General features: G+C 39.3%; 1 protein-coding gene across 1 annotated transcript in view; it reads right to left on the reverse strand.

The window, feature by feature from the left end:
• Positions 1-15,837, reverse strand: part of tmeff2a (transmembrane protein with EGF-like and two follistatin-like domains 2a) — an 86,180-nt gene that overhangs the window by 35,407 nt on the left and 34,936 nt on the right. Inside the window, exon 4 of the mRNA XM_026376824.1 lies at positions 7,028-7,054. Within this exon, the coding sequence (XP_026232609.1) occupies positions 7,028-7,054 (27 nt within the window). The remainder of the gene's footprint in view (positions 1-7,027; positions 7,055-15,837) is intronic.

The raw sequence follows: 15,837 nt of genomic DNA on the forward strand, positions 1-15,837 counted from the left end.
GCTCCACAATATTTCGAGAGTCGATAAAATGATGAAGTGTGGAGTGCTACCTCATAAAATCATTTTGTGCATTGCTGAATACCAACCGAGGGAGATCAATTGAAATTGAATTCATAATTGCACCATAGTGGAGCCTTGGCCTTAATTCAAATTAATGAAGTGCTTGCAAATCCATAGTGTTGTGGGTCTGATCATTAGATTAATTACCCCAATCAGGCTATTGTATTTCAATTAAGCCAAGTGCAGTGTTTATCTTTTCTTTAGTCAACATTCAGAAAAGTGAATGGAAAATAAAGAGTTGAGACTTGTGCATATACAAATACAAATCAAATATCACTACCTATCCAGAGATTCAGTGTTTTCTTCACAGTACTTGACAGTACTGAAGGTCTCAGCCTACACAAAGTTTAGACATTACAGTAATTAGAAATAGATACAAAGAAGATCAGGTGGTTGACTTAAATAGACACTTAGAAGAATGCCCCATAAATACAGGTAATTAGAGTGCAGACAGCCCTGATGCTCTCTCGCTGCTGCTGAGGACTCATAATAGACTCGCTTTTTTTACTATTCAAACAGAAAAATGGCTCTGATAAGTTACGGGACACTGTTTTGACCTTGACAAAGCACTTAATTTAGATAAGAGTTTCCTGTCGAAACTGTAGTGAAATTAGGTCACTTTAACGCCAGTAGCCCGCAGAGCATAACAGAGCTTAAATCTTTGACTTTGCAACTGAGGCAGGAGTGTCCTGCTGGCTCCGAAAGCAATGTTCTTAGCAACTGTTTAAATTACTCCTGGAGGAATTTCCAAAAAATAGATATTTTATATCGAATTGAAAAACCAAAAATCGAATCTACATTTGGATTTGGAAAGATAGAGTATAATAATATTAGATAATAATTAAACCTAATGATTAAAAATAAATTAAGTATTTAGTGACCACGTCTTCCTGAGTTTCCTTCAATCACCTGCAGGTCAACATTTTTAGTCATGCTGTGAAACATCTCAACAAATACAAGATGAATTGGCACCATTCTGTACAGATAGGGGCTCTGTACAGAAGGATTTCTGTCCTTTGTGATCCCCTGACTTCTTACTTAATGCCGCGCCACGGTTGACATTCGTGCTTCAGACTGAAATGCATTTACAGTTTTGGAAGGATTATAGTGCAAGTTGCTGTCCTGTTGAACGTTGGTGATTGATTGGTTGATTGAGGATGCCTTGCACATGATGCACATCTTTGTGTCTTCTTCTTCTTGGCTCCAAACACCTCAAACTTGGACTCATCAGTCCACAAGACTTGTGTTCCAAGTTCCAAGTCAACTGTGTGTACATCTTGTTGTTGTTCAGATTTGTCAACCTCTCTTCCCATGAGTCCAGCTGACTGGAGACTTGTGTGGACAGTGTCTGTGCAGACTGGTTTCTCTCTGGTCTTACTCAGTGATGCAACCAATTCAGGGGCAGTGAGGCACGTGTTTTCTCAAGGAGGACCCTCGTAAGTCCTTGTCTTCTTGGACAGATGTGTAATTGGGTCTTTCCACTGTGTCTTCTGTCCTGATTATATCTTGTAGAGAAAAACCTTCTCTTCTCTAGACAAGTATAGACTGGCGAGTTTCTAAAGAAGCTGCTTCTTAGTTTTAGCAGCAGTTTTAGTCACTCTCCCTGTGGAGGAAGAGCCAAATCTAAACTCAAACTGATGGTTTACTGGACATAAACCTGTTTTAATGTTTTAATACCTAAGAGGGCAGACATGATCGATTTAAGCCAATCCACGGGTGAATTTCTGGAAATAAAAAGATAGATGTAAAGCATTTTACACTGTTTATAGCAAATGATAGTTTATTAGTAAAAGATCATCTTTAAAGTTTTTCATGGTTTATCTGATGATGTTACATATGTTTTGGTATTAATCTTTTCATATTTTAATGTAAAAATGTCTTGGTGTTTCAAATGTTTTCTTGCCTGTGTATTTCAGTCTGAAACAAAGTGGTAAAACTCTCAATATAAGCTATTCATAAGGCACAGTTTTAACATGTGATATCAAGTATTTCAGTTTCACAGAGCTGCTAGCACGGCCAAATACTTAGTAGTGTTGTTTAGATAAACTTAGACAGGAATTGTTGATATACTGTAGCTCATAGAAATCTTTTTAGGTTTAAGGCTTTGCTTGGCCCTTGTCCTTCCATCATATGAGTGAAATTCAATTTCTCCACTGTGCAATTTGATTTGGACAAATGTCTAATTCTGACCAAAGGGGCCATGTGACCAGACTCGTGTCCTGAGGGTATCTCCCTGCACAGTCGACTTGTGTTCTCGCTTATCAGATGAAAAAACACAAACATACAAGTGAGCACACTCTCAAAAGCATGAATGCACACATGCTCTGCACTCTTCACACACACACACACACATTCACACATATCCAGCCACTGAAACTGGCAACTACCCAGCTGACCCGTGTTTTATGTGTGTAGATTTATCATTGCCCATTAAAATATATTTGATTTTTCACTGCTGGTTTCCTCAACAGGAGTCCGACTCTCCTTTTACAACCACTTTCTTTAACCTTCCCCTCTGCTCATAAAACACCAGCAGCCTCTTCCTCTACCTCTGCCAGCTCCCCTCCTCCTTCCCTTCCATCTTTTCTGCTGTATCTCTACATCTATTCTGACCTCAGCTATGATTCTTTCGTTATTCGGTCTGTTTGTGTATCTCCTCTTTTTGTCCTTAACCTCTCCTCTGCCCTCAAAGCCCATAGTGCACATATACCCTTTCTGTCCCTGAACTATATTTTCTTAATTCTAACTTTATTTCCTGAATCATCAATTGGTCAAATTGTTTCAGAATAAGGGCAGTTCTGAAACTTGTACTTTAAACCACACAGATCTGGTAATGGAAGAATTCATAATGTGCTTTCAGAGAGTAAACCTTTTTTGCTTGTAAGAAGGCGACAAACTCACATAATGATGAGAGTAAACTTGCCATCTTTCCCCTATTTGTCCATTTTTACTTCTGGTTCTGCTGTGACACTAGCAATTTGTCTATGTTGTTATACTATTTAATACACAGGGCATTTTCAATTTTTATCAGACTTTTATTTTGAAGGGCATAAATGTTTCTAGTATTATATAAGTTTTTCATGATGTATAACATTTTGATAATTGAAAGTCATTTGATTTCAATGGAGAATTTGTGCATGTAACACAATGGGTCTGTGTTATAACAGGTTTTGTCATTTTTTAGCTCAGTATAGTTAGTTTTGAAAGATCTGAGACATGATCCTGTGTCAGTTAGTCCGGGCTCTCTCTTTGATGTGACAGTAGCTCAGTTGGTTGTGCATGTTGCTCTAAAGCCCAAGGTCAGGGGTTCAACTCCTGGTTCCTCCCAACTACATGTCAAGGTGTCCTTGGCCAAAACTGCAGAAGCACTGTCATTTATTGTCTGGCAGTTGTCCAACACTAGTCTCCCCAAGGGGGTCAATAAAGTATGTCATTATGACAGCTTCTCCAACCTCTCTCTTATTTTGGACATTAAACAGGCCACAATTCGTCTCAGTTTCCTGCTCTTTTAGTCACTGGAGTTCAAAAGTTTGGGTTCACTTACAAATATCCTTGTTGTCCATGAAATTATAAACCTGCAAAATGATTTTCCATGATTAATAATTAGGCTTTTAAATAGAAAAACTTGCCTTAACAAAATCACATTGGAACACCAGACTACTGTTTGCTGATGATGGTGTGGTCGCACAGGGCGTGCTGCCAGCTGCAGCTGTGCATATGAACACTGTCCTGTATGGAGACAAAACCACCAGTGTTTATGCCACTGACACTGATAAAGCACGCCGGGCGGTTTTGTCACTGTACATGTCATAAAATATATTATGACGTGTGAGCTTCTGCAAAGACATGTTTTGTGGTAGTGCTTTTCAGAGAGGATGCATTTTGCTTATTTTTTTCTGTTGATCTTTTAGTTTTGTAGTCTGGTGTATATTTTGCTCTCTTTCTTGCTGTTGTTATTCTGCTTGTCTATTCCACTAAACGCTTTCCTTTTTTTACAGGTGCAGAGAAATTATTCTGGTTCCTTCTGGGAATAAGAGTTTCAACACAACACAGCTCGGGCTGGATCCAGCACACGTGGCATTCTGTGAAACAGAGCACAGTGCTAATGAGCATGTGCATGTTTTGGGTGGGCCTGCTGTGTCTCATGGATGTTCTTTATATAATTAGGTTGAATATAATGTTCTGAATATTGCATTCAGAGGACATACATGAAAATGTTTGTGCCATTTTGTTCCTCCCCCTGTTTCTTATCGCTGTCTGCCCTCGTCTCTCTCCCCATGTCTGTATTACTCGTCTTATGTTTCCACAGCCCTGCTATCTATTTTGTGACTTTCCCCAGGCCATTTCTTTGTCCATCCCCAACCCTGTCTCTCTCTCTCTCTGGTTGACCTAGCACCAGTTTCATTTCCTCTCTGTCATCTGTCTGTCCACTGTGTTGTTGTTTTTTTTTTTAGGGGGGACTAATCTCTTTTCCAATCTCTCTTTCATATATGCTTGGTGAAGCTCCATGCATGAGAGTTAATGAAGGAACTGCACGGGTAAACACACAGGAGCACAGACTGAGACGAGACAGACAAGACGGACGAGTGTAAATATATGCCTGCGTGCAAACATACAGTGACAGATGAGCTCGGATGTGTGCCGTCTGCGCTGATGTTAGAGCTGAGACTTGTTAGTCAATTAGGCAACAAATTAGAGTCTTAGTTGAATGACACATTATTAATCAGCTGGAGGTTTTACATGATTGTTTACTCACAAAAGTTATTCATAAAAAGTCACTCACAGCCCTAAGCTCTTTTCCATCTTATTACAATAAACTCGCACTTATCACCGCCTCCAAACTTGCATCTTCTTTCAGCTCCACTGTTTATTAATTGCAGTGTTGTCCACACACCCATTCTGAGAAAACAGCCACTGTTTCTCCCTTTCATTAACGGATGTGAGAGGAGAAACTGTAACGCTAAGCGAGGGAAGTGGAGAGAACAATGTTCCCTAAACACACACACACCAACACACACACCAACACACACACACACACTCTACAGGCTTCAACGCACTAGTCTTTTTGAAACCAGCCAGACCGTCTTTTCAGTAGGAGAATTACACAGACATTACACATACTGTTTGTGTGAGTTTGTAGTATGTACAACAAATATAAAACCTTTATTAAATTAATCTGTTTGAGATTTGCGATCAAAAGATGGCACTTGTTCTATTAAAAATCTTCCAAACTTTCCAAAGCACAACACATTTAAAAAATATAAATAATTCCCTTTCATGATGGTATGAAAATAAGCTTGCAGAGACTTGCAAATGACTGGAACTGAAAACTCATCACAGTATGTTTAGTGGCAGTATCATTCATCGCAGCAGCTGTATGCAAACAACATTTTTATTTAAGTTTATTTTACTGTTTTCCAATTGACATATTGGACTGCTACCATGTCAAAGAGCCATCTGCATCTCCTGATATACCACTAGAAGGAAGGGGGTTAGACATTGCCACTTGGTGATTCCCAAACATCCTAATGTCAGCTGTGCTAGATGACCAAAGGTAGCTCTTTTGTTGCCTATCTTTTATCATTAAACATGGAACGTTTAAATTCTAAAGCTGAATAAAGGATGTAGGTAAAAATAAATGGCCACTAGGGGGAAGCATGATCAATCAGCAACAAAATATTCACATATTTTCAAGTTACACAGTTGATGGGTGGATGTGTTAGCAAACACATGGCTATTCACATTCCCAGCAGGTATGGTGAAACTGACAAAATGACAAGAAAGCTAAAGGTAACCTTGAGCTGAACAAGTAGTTGTTTAGCTTTGATGCTGTTTTTCAAGAGAATGCAATTTTCAAATAGCAAAGAAATGAAATGCCACATATTTAACATCATCATCAACATATCAGAAAATATAAAGCTGGAAGAAGTGAGTGACTATCACTACATAGAAACACAAGTCAAAGCACCACTGGGCAATTATTCTGTTGATAATTGAATTTATAGAGAAGCACATAATGCAACCTAAGCAATCGCTAATGCAATGATGGAGTATACAGCAATACAGCTCTCAAAATGATCCTCTTGCAAATTAGTTGTATTGGCAAAATTTGCGAACTTATAGCTGTTTATAGCATATCAAACACCAACAATAGAAGTGGATCCAACAAATTCAACACAGAATGCTACACTTTTAACGACTATGGCAGTCTGTTATCCAACCCCCTGTATAGAGCACACACTTGCAAATCAGGTATTCAAGCAAGCTCAAGTAAAGCTGATGCAACAAATAAAGTGCTTGATTCATTGCACCTGCTGAGCCTGAGACAGACCACATCAAGTACCTGGACTGGCTTGGGGTTTGTTGATCGTCATGCTTGATCGCATGTTAGAAATATCGAACATTCACTGTTAAAGGAACACAGCTACACTACCTACACTAGCTGGTGTCCGGCTATGCATCATATTTGCACCAGGTCATAGTACCAGGTTGTAGGACACTTGAATAGGTTTGAGACTCCAGTAGTCATTGAAATTAGCACTTTGTGTTGAATTTGGAGGTACCATTTGAAACATTAGTCGTGTTGAGCTGTTTAAATTGTTCTTGCTTGATTTATTCGCTGCAAACAGCTAAACATTTGTCAATTTTAACAACACACCTAATTTGCAGTTTGCAGGGTTATTGAGTCCAGCTGTAGAGCGAAAAATAAACTATTTCCATACTAAGCAATGCAAATTTGCAGTGTGAATTCATTAAGCTCACATTAATGATTTGATCTGTCAAGAATATAATCAACATTCACATCAACGAATTTGCACAAAAGTTAATTTGAACTCCTATGAACTCATCATTATGTATTAGTTGCAAAGCTGAGTAAGGTACAGAAAAAGCTAGAAACAGGAGGACTCAGAAATATTAAAAATAAGCACGTGTGGACTAAGAGGTAGGAGGAGGTGAGTAATCTTACCATCGTCTCCTGATCCTGAGCCAGCATCTGTGGAGAAGAACAAACAGTTATTAACTAGAGGCTTACACTGCCACAGACATCAACTGAACTTGTATTGTATTGCATATACACATACCCTCCAAAAGTATTGGAACAGTGAGGCCAGTTTCTTTATTTTTGCTGTAGACTGAAAACATTTAGGTTTGACATTAAAAGATCATAAAAGATCAAGATTTCAGCTTTCATATCTAGCTGTTTACGTCTGGATCTGATACACAACTTAGAAGATAGCATCTTTCGTTTGAACGCACCTATTTTTCATGTGAGCAAAAGTATTGGAACATGTGACTGACAGGTATGTTTTGTTGCCAAGCTGTGTCCTATTACATTGGGACAGGCTTAATAATCCTCATGTAACACGTGATGGCAACAGCAAAATGAACTCAGACGTCTACGGATGTCAATTTAAAGAAAGATACTACCGAACTGATTGGGAGATATTTCATCATGCAGCAAGATAATGACCTAAAACACACTGTCAAAACAAAGCTGAAATGTCGATCTTTTGTCTTATATTCACCCTTTGATGTCAAACCCAAATTCAGTTTTCAGTCTACAGCAAAAATAAAGGAACTGGCCTCACTGTTCCAATACTTTTGGAGGGCAGTGTATGTATGTACAGTACATGTGCACTTAGGCTCTTTGTGAGTCTATGTGTGTTAAGAGAAAGACGGTGTGAGTGCTTGTGGGTATATTTGAACAAGATCAGGTGTCTGTTAAGATGAAAGTGATGCTGAGAGGGAGATAGGCACAGAGAAGACATAAAGGAGGATATTGGTGAGATGCAGCTTGCCCTGGGGCTTTGAGCATCATGCATCTTCATCATACTGCAACATGGTAACACATCCAACAGTGGACATTTCCTTTGTTTCCAGATGTCAGTGTGTTAGTATGCAGGCTGCAGGATGCAGTATGCAGCGACTTCTTCTCTTGGCTCTCCCACTGAATCTGTGTAAAGCTCCCTCCAACACTCAGAGCTTACTGAATTGGTTAACAATATGCCCGTGAAAGGGATACTGATGAGCACTTCGAAGAACAGCCACCGTGTAACTTGAGCCATGGCATAAAGTGATCTGCTAAAATGCACAGGGCCAGAGACCATTCAGGGTCTCTGAGGACTGCAGGGGGATAATAGCTCAGCTCCATATGAATACCCAAGTGAGAGGGCTTTTTAAGAAGAGGTGCACACACTATGTGCAGTATTGGGGCCATTGCAGCACCAGAACAAATGGGGTCTGACCAACAAGCTGTCCTGATACTGATACTTTGATGACATAAGCTTTGGTTCAATAAAATACATCTAGCTGCGACAAAAAGATGTCTGCAGAGTGCTGATTCGTTGAAGTCAGTGCAGCAGCAGCAGACGGTCAGCTAAGCCCGGGGAAAGTAACTCTCAAAGCAGAGACTCAAGACTGAATGGAATCAGTGGAGTGGAACTGCCTCCAAAATGGAAGTTTAATTAAATTATTGGCAAATTTAGAATTACATTTTAAAACATTTTTCTTTTTTTCACTCATATTTTTAAGAGCAACAATTCAGGTCCTTTATATTTTAGTAGTGGTGAATGAACTACATAGACATAGAGTTATCAAGTAGAACCCATGCACATTTTTATAATAAGCTTTCAGACAACAATTGTTTTGTCTCTTTTAACAACTATTACAACTTATTTAACATCTCAACTTTCTATTTTCACTAACCCCCGTAATTTGGGAAAAATTGTGTTCAGAATTGGTAGGAGAGTGATAAACATGTACAGGCCTAAAGTGTCACAACAACTACTGTCTGTCACATAAAGACTGCACATAGTGCCTTTAAAATAAATCAGACCATCTATAATTTAGGGTTAGAAAGCACTGTCAATAAAATGTACAGTAAACTTCTAAACACCAGAGCTGAATTATGGGGATGAGTCAGCATTACAGGCCCCCTGGCTCCCATCAGTCTGATTCTAGATTAAGTCTTGATGCAGATGGTGTTGGGCATGGTGATGTCTGAGTGTTAGTACCAGTATCAGAGTATTCCAGTGCTGCTAACCGCACAGACAGAGAGGGTTGTGAGAGGTGATTTGTTCCTGTGTGGACACATGAGACACTTATGTGTTTTGGGGTTACTTTACTGAAGAGAGTGAGGGCTACTTAAACTGACCCACTATGTGAATCGTGAGGGTTGGTTTCCTGAGTGAGCCAAGTCAGACCAGGGCTGATAGAGAAAAATGTGTGCAGTTGCAAAAAGAAGCTGCTGGAGCTAGTGTGACTGTTAAGCAGCTGGTTTTGAATGATATACCTTTTTATCCAGCACTTTCATTGCCATTACCATCTGTCCCAGTCATGGAGTCACTGTCAGACATGTAGCTCCTCCACATAAATAATACATTGGGAAGATGAATATCCATCTTGTAGAAAGATGGTAAAACACAGGCCTCAGCAAAAAATGTATTTAGCAGTTTCTCTGCAGTGTATACTGTAAACTGCAAATGAATTTAGATTCAAATTATCAATATATATCTTACTGTATGTTTGATGTAATTTCATTGTACTAGGTATCGATGTGCACAATGATTTTTAATTATGGACATATAATACTGATTGTATACAGGTGATTTCAGTATGGAAGCAGAAAGAGTAGTTGTTGTCAAGGTAATAAATCCCCATAACAAGACCGAACAAACAGTAATTAAACACAATAATCCCACTCTGCTTCTTGTATTACTAAAGCATGCTGTCATAAAAACAAAAGTCACTATAGCAAACTGTCAGTTTTCTCTGAACAACAGGTCAACCTCTTCCTCTTCAAATGATCTCAATGTGTTATAATGCTAGGACAAGTTTCACAGGTGCGCTTTAGACTGAGCTCTGCATGAGATTTTTCAGTGCAATAAAGTGAAAGCTAATTTAGTTTTATTTTTTTACATAATGAATGGAGGAGTAGAGAATTAAGCCTCTACAATAGAAACACTCTTTTGTATTACTTTGCAAGGTCAATACCCTTGTGTACGCTCATGTTTCAGGTCAGAATTATTAAAACCACAAATCCACTTATGCACTGCAGAGTAAAAAAAAGAACTGACATTGCAAGACATGAAGGAAATAGCCTCAACACATATGTGAGACCTCAATCATGAGCAAAACTAAAGTTTACAAAACTCTGTTTATAAGAGAACTCAGCAGGACACCTTTACTGTTGAAAAAAAAAACCTCTTCATGCACACTGTCTGCAAAGGCTGCCCTCCATTGTCTTCCCTCCTTTTAAATCCACAGATTTTCAGTGACCTTGGAACATGCGGGACACTAAATGTGCAGTGTTTCATGAAAAGGCATAGCTTGAAGGATCAGGCTGAAGTCAGGAGGGGTTCATGGGAGATCAATAAAAACCTTTAGTATCTGCACAAGGGCAGAGGTTTGAGGAGAAAAGACTGGCATTAGAAAATAGAACAAAATGGCAAGGGAGATAGGCACAGGCTTTCTTTTTTTACCTGTTTGTCTGCCAAATGAAGGGTCACAAAGAGGAGATACCACACAATTTTATTTTGAGAGCCACTGGAGAGTGAGAGAGAGAGAGCAGAGAAGGACTGGCAAAAGAGGAAAATTGCTACCTCTGTAGACAGTAAAGGATTGAAGTGATTTATAAACCTGTTTTTTTTTTTTTAAATGATTAGACAAGGAGAGGAGCACATAGAAGATGAGAGGAACCTTTTAGAATGTCTGTTATCAACCATACAATACAATATTGTACACTATACACACACGATACTACACACAGAAGCACAATATCTAGAATCGTCTTGATACACGCCGCCACAGACGCTGAGCAGGACGTGTTGACTTTCTCAGCCATCGTCACATCAGAGTTCGCCAGCAAGACTTTCGCACAGAAAATGGCCCCTCACAGATCTGTGTTTGTATTTTAATTTTCAAACTCTAACCATGCCTTGCCCGTGTTTTATCACAATAACTTAAAGCCTCTAAAGTATAACAATAGCCTATAAAGCTTTGTTTGAAATCTTACGTTTAAACATGCCCAGAACACCCCACAGCTCAGTGACTCCAAATCAGAAGCAGTAATAATTACACCTACTGCTCTCAGCACCAGCAGCGGGAACAGTGTCTCGTCTAGTCTCAGTTCTCCATCTAACAATCTTAAAAAAAGAGGCTCATAACATGGGCATTGTACTCGAGTCGGAGCTGCTATCCTTTCTCAGTCAAGTGACTGGAGTTGTTCAATTCTGCATTGTCCAACTGAAACACTTTTACAAGATCAGCTCATTCCTTTCATCTGCAGATCTAGAGAGGCCATCCATGCCTTTATCTCCTGCTCGTGCTCTTTATTCTGGTCTCAGCGGGTGAAACATTCAAATTTTACAGCTGATACAAAACACTGCTGCCAGGCTTTTCACGCACTTTAAAAGAGAAAGGATCACTTCACACCAATCCTTGCTGCCCTTCACTGCTTACCTGTGAATTGTACAGATGAGGTTAAGATTGTATTGCTTGTTTCTAAAAGCTTGAATTACCAGGCTCATATCTGTCAAATGCTAGTTCAGTGAGTCTTATCACTGACTGAGATCCTCTGGTGTCTCAGTGTCCTCCTTTAAATCTCTGCTTTGAAACTCATGTTTATCACATGACCTCTCTTATCATTTAAATATTGTAATTGCTCTCATGAATTTTATTTGTTGTTATTGCAGTAAAACACTTCATTCATCATTAACACTATTATCATTATTAGGAGTTTCTCTAGATCCTCAGCTTCATTACTAACTAAGCAACAGTTCTGCCGGCTCTGCTGCATCAGTACTGTGGAGACAGTGAGATAACAGATGACTTCTTGTGTACTTCTTGTGAGACCCTGTTGTGCCACATATTAAACTGATGGATGGATTTCTGCCTGGCACCCTTCTTATAATGTACTATTATGCTGATTCTCGTTCTCAAATCATCAGCCAAACATATGGCTCCTGTCATCTCCAGTGCTCAGGCAATGCAGGCACTCGCACAAAACGGTGATTAAACATGTCATCAACATTTTAACAACGTGTCAATTAAACCCTGTCCCACCTTTCTATTTAATGACTTCCTGGAAGTCATACTGTTCACTTTGTGAACTGAGTTAGAAAATGCTCTGTGAGTGCTTGCCTAGGCTGAGCTCTGTCCTTTGGGATAAATATGCTGCTCAGTTTGTTTTTGCTTTGCTAAGCTAATGCTTAACTGCTTCTCCCTGCACTGGACTAGTGGTTAATGTGAAACGAAAGTGGTACCATCCTGTGCTAATCAGCTTTAACCAGATTTGTATCACTGTGACATATTCCTGTTATCAACTTCTACATTAGAACAACTAAAATAATTTAAAAAAAGAGTCAATTTGCTTCTTCACCTGACAGATGTTAAAATAAAAACGTCAACAATGGGCTAAAATAAACCATGGTGCCGCAATTCTAAATGTCTACAGTGTAATATTGTGCATGATGTGCAGCTAATACAATATACAAAAAAACAGAAGGCCATGATATCAAATCATGTCCATATACGCCTCAGTGCCATCACTTAGCATGAACTGGCACCTCAGCAGGCCTCCTGTTTACTGTTGGGAATGACAGCAGACTCTAACGTCTGGTCTCTCGGCCTCAGGAGCCAAGAGGGTTAATGAGACTGCTGTCAGGTGGTTGCTTTAGTAAACACTGGGAAGGATCATATAGTGCAAACACAGGAAGATGCTTGCTAATGAGATGGTCAAACGTATGGAAATATGGAAATTTGGATTTGACATTTACTGTAAAAGACAGTATTACTACTAAGAGATCTTTTATTTCAAGACTATATTCTTCAGATGAGATGATCATTCATCCTGTAAATTCTTCCCTGATTTGGCAGTTTCACATCAACAAGAGCGACTCTCAGAAGTCGGATTGCTGATAAAACAAATGAGAACAAAAGTTGAAAAAGGAACATCGACTGTCCAATTCTATAAACAGCAGATGCTGATGAACATCAGGTGATCTGATCAAAAGTTTCAGACAAGCGACTAAATAGATGTGGTGGTGAGACTGTTTCCTCAACGATAACAAATGTCATCTGATCCAACAAAGCACCCTGTTTTCTGACACTGATGCACAGATTGAGGAGCGAAGAGTCAAAGTAACATTACGACATTATGAACACTACACGCCGATCTCTTTTCCTCCAGACAAGTCTATTTCATGGGAAGGGAAACGAGTATTAGCTGACACATATCTACTAGACTGTGCACCATCGCTGCTAATGGGATTTTGAAAGATGGAAATTGAAAGGAGGACAGGGAGCGACTGAACGAGAGGGAAAAAGAGACAGAAAGCTTGGGTGAGGTTGGATTTACGGTTGCATCCCTTACTATTAGTTGCTCTTATCGCTGGCATACAAAGTCATTTTTAAATGTCCCACTGCTGCACGCGTTTCAAATGAGCTAAGCTGAGAGTGTCAAATAAACAGCTGGGTCTGCCTTACCTTTCCACATGAGAGGCTTACCACATGTCTAACACTTGGTTATATAAGAAAGCTGCCATACGACCAGATTGTGGGTTTAACTTCCAAACAAACAAGTATTTGTAATAACTAGAGATATTCTTACGAGTCACGATTCTGTTCTTTTATTGCAGCTTTATTTAGAATAATTTTTCTTTGAGGGAAATCTGTTAATTCAATACAGACTCAGATGAACTGATTAGATTTTGGTGGTCAAAAGTCAAGATCACAGTGACCTGATGTCTGTCCCATTCTTGTCAAAGCAATATCTCCGGAACGTCTGGAGGGAATTTTCTTCCATCTGGCACAAACGTCCACTTGGATTTATAGATTAATTGATTGTGAAAATATGAGCCTGGGCAGATGTGCAACTGTAACTTGACTGGTTTGCATGAACACTAAGTCCAGTTTCTCTCTTATTTGGCTTTAACCAGTTCATATTATTTAGTAGTTGAGCAATCAAATCCATATTTTTTGAAGATAAGACACTTTCTGAGTTTTAATAAGCTGTGTTATTATTGATAATTATATTTGTACTTTCCCACCCAGTTCATGTCAGTTTGAAATGCACAATCCTGTTTCCAAAACATGTTGTAAATAAAATAGTTTGGACCCTGCATTCTCAAAAGCACTGCTTCTTATATGGAAGAGAGGAATCTTCATCTGTTTGTCTCTCTGAAGAGACACAAATACAAATCCCAAACACTGGCTTCAACTATCAGGTCTTGAGAAGGACCTCACACACAACCCACAAACAGGCGATTCAGAGGGAGGCTGGACATTTCATGTGACTGTGCACGGCTCTGCCTGCTGGCACAGACGCAGCGTCTGTTACTGCAGTAACATTTCCACCTCAGCCTCCACATGTTCCCTCTGCTGAGCTGTGCCCGTTCAAGGGCCTTTTAATGGACTTCTGCCGGCTGCCTGTCAGTGAGTTTAACTGAGTCAGCGACTGCTCAACTTGAGCCAACGATGATGTCTTGGCTTAAGCAGTGATTCACATATGCCTACAAACCAGCCAACATCAACATCTTGCCAGCAGATTCACTCATTCACAACTACGCACATGATTCAGAACATGACTCACTAATTGGTAGATTCCTTTGTGGGCGCCTGTGCTTTTTTATCAAGTATATGCTCATCCATTTCAATTTGTCATCACAGGATTAGACACATTATACTGGGCATACCTAATTGCATGTTCAGATGAAATAAACACCAACATTACAGCCTGCTCTTTTATGTGTGAAGGAATTTTACAGTTTGCTAGTACTAAAAGTTACATAAAAAGCAACTGAGACTGGGCATTAATAAAATCTTATTCCTCTCTTGTTTCTGCTAATACCTATAGGTTAACATAAACCCTCTCTGGCAAAGAATCTTCAACTCTTTAGCGCCCCGAGCAGAACTAGAGCAGAAGTCTCTACCACATGGCTTATGAAGTGCCTGACCTTTTCCCACTGTAGATGCTCACTTAGCAGATTGACCACCAAAGTCTATCAGCAAACACTAATCACCATTATGTCTGATAACTGCATGACATATTTTTTCACCGTGTTTTTTTCTTCCCAGTAAATGGTCAAATGAAAACAACAAGCAATTAGATCAGTGAAGAGGTTACAGACTAGGAAGCCGGGACTGAACAGAATCAGTCAAAATCAATAGCAATTTCTACTACAACCACCTTAAAGCTGGATTTCTACATCACAGCCACTGACCTGCAGCAGTTCTAATATATGTTTATATTCTGGTACATTTTGTAGGCCATAGTACCACATTAATAGTTGTTGTGCACATCTGATGCATGTGTTGTACATTATCTCTTGACACATTTTCATACCCAGTGCAGTATTGTTATTGATTATTCATTTTGTAACAAATACAAACATGTCATTGGATTTGGCTTTGATAACAAAATACAGACTTGTGTGTCTGTCAGAAACACTACAGAGTGGATAGAAAAATGACATTATAATGAAAGTCTAATCATCGTACCATACAAAGTCATTATGTTTACACTCTTTCCTTCACTTGGATGGAAAGTGATTCATGTTGGCATCAGCTTTACAGTGTAACACAATATGGTCATTACTGAGCCCTTACTCAACTTTGTCGTTGTGGTTGACAGTTTTCTTCTGGTCTCCATATGCTAATGTAGTAATATTTTTCAAGGGGAAGCACATTAGCTTAGCTGCATCAACACCCGGACATGATGCAGAAGCATAAATCTGGCTGGTGAGTTCAGGCCATGGCAACCACACAACAACATTTGAT

Source organism: Anabas testudineus, chromosome 21, assembly GCF_900324465.2.
Source record: "Anabas testudineus chromosome 21, fAnaTes1.2, whole genome shotgun sequence".
In the NCBI taxonomy this organism is placed as follows: Eukaryota; Metazoa; Chordata; class Actinopteri; order Anabantiformes; family Anabantidae; genus Anabas; species Anabas testudineus.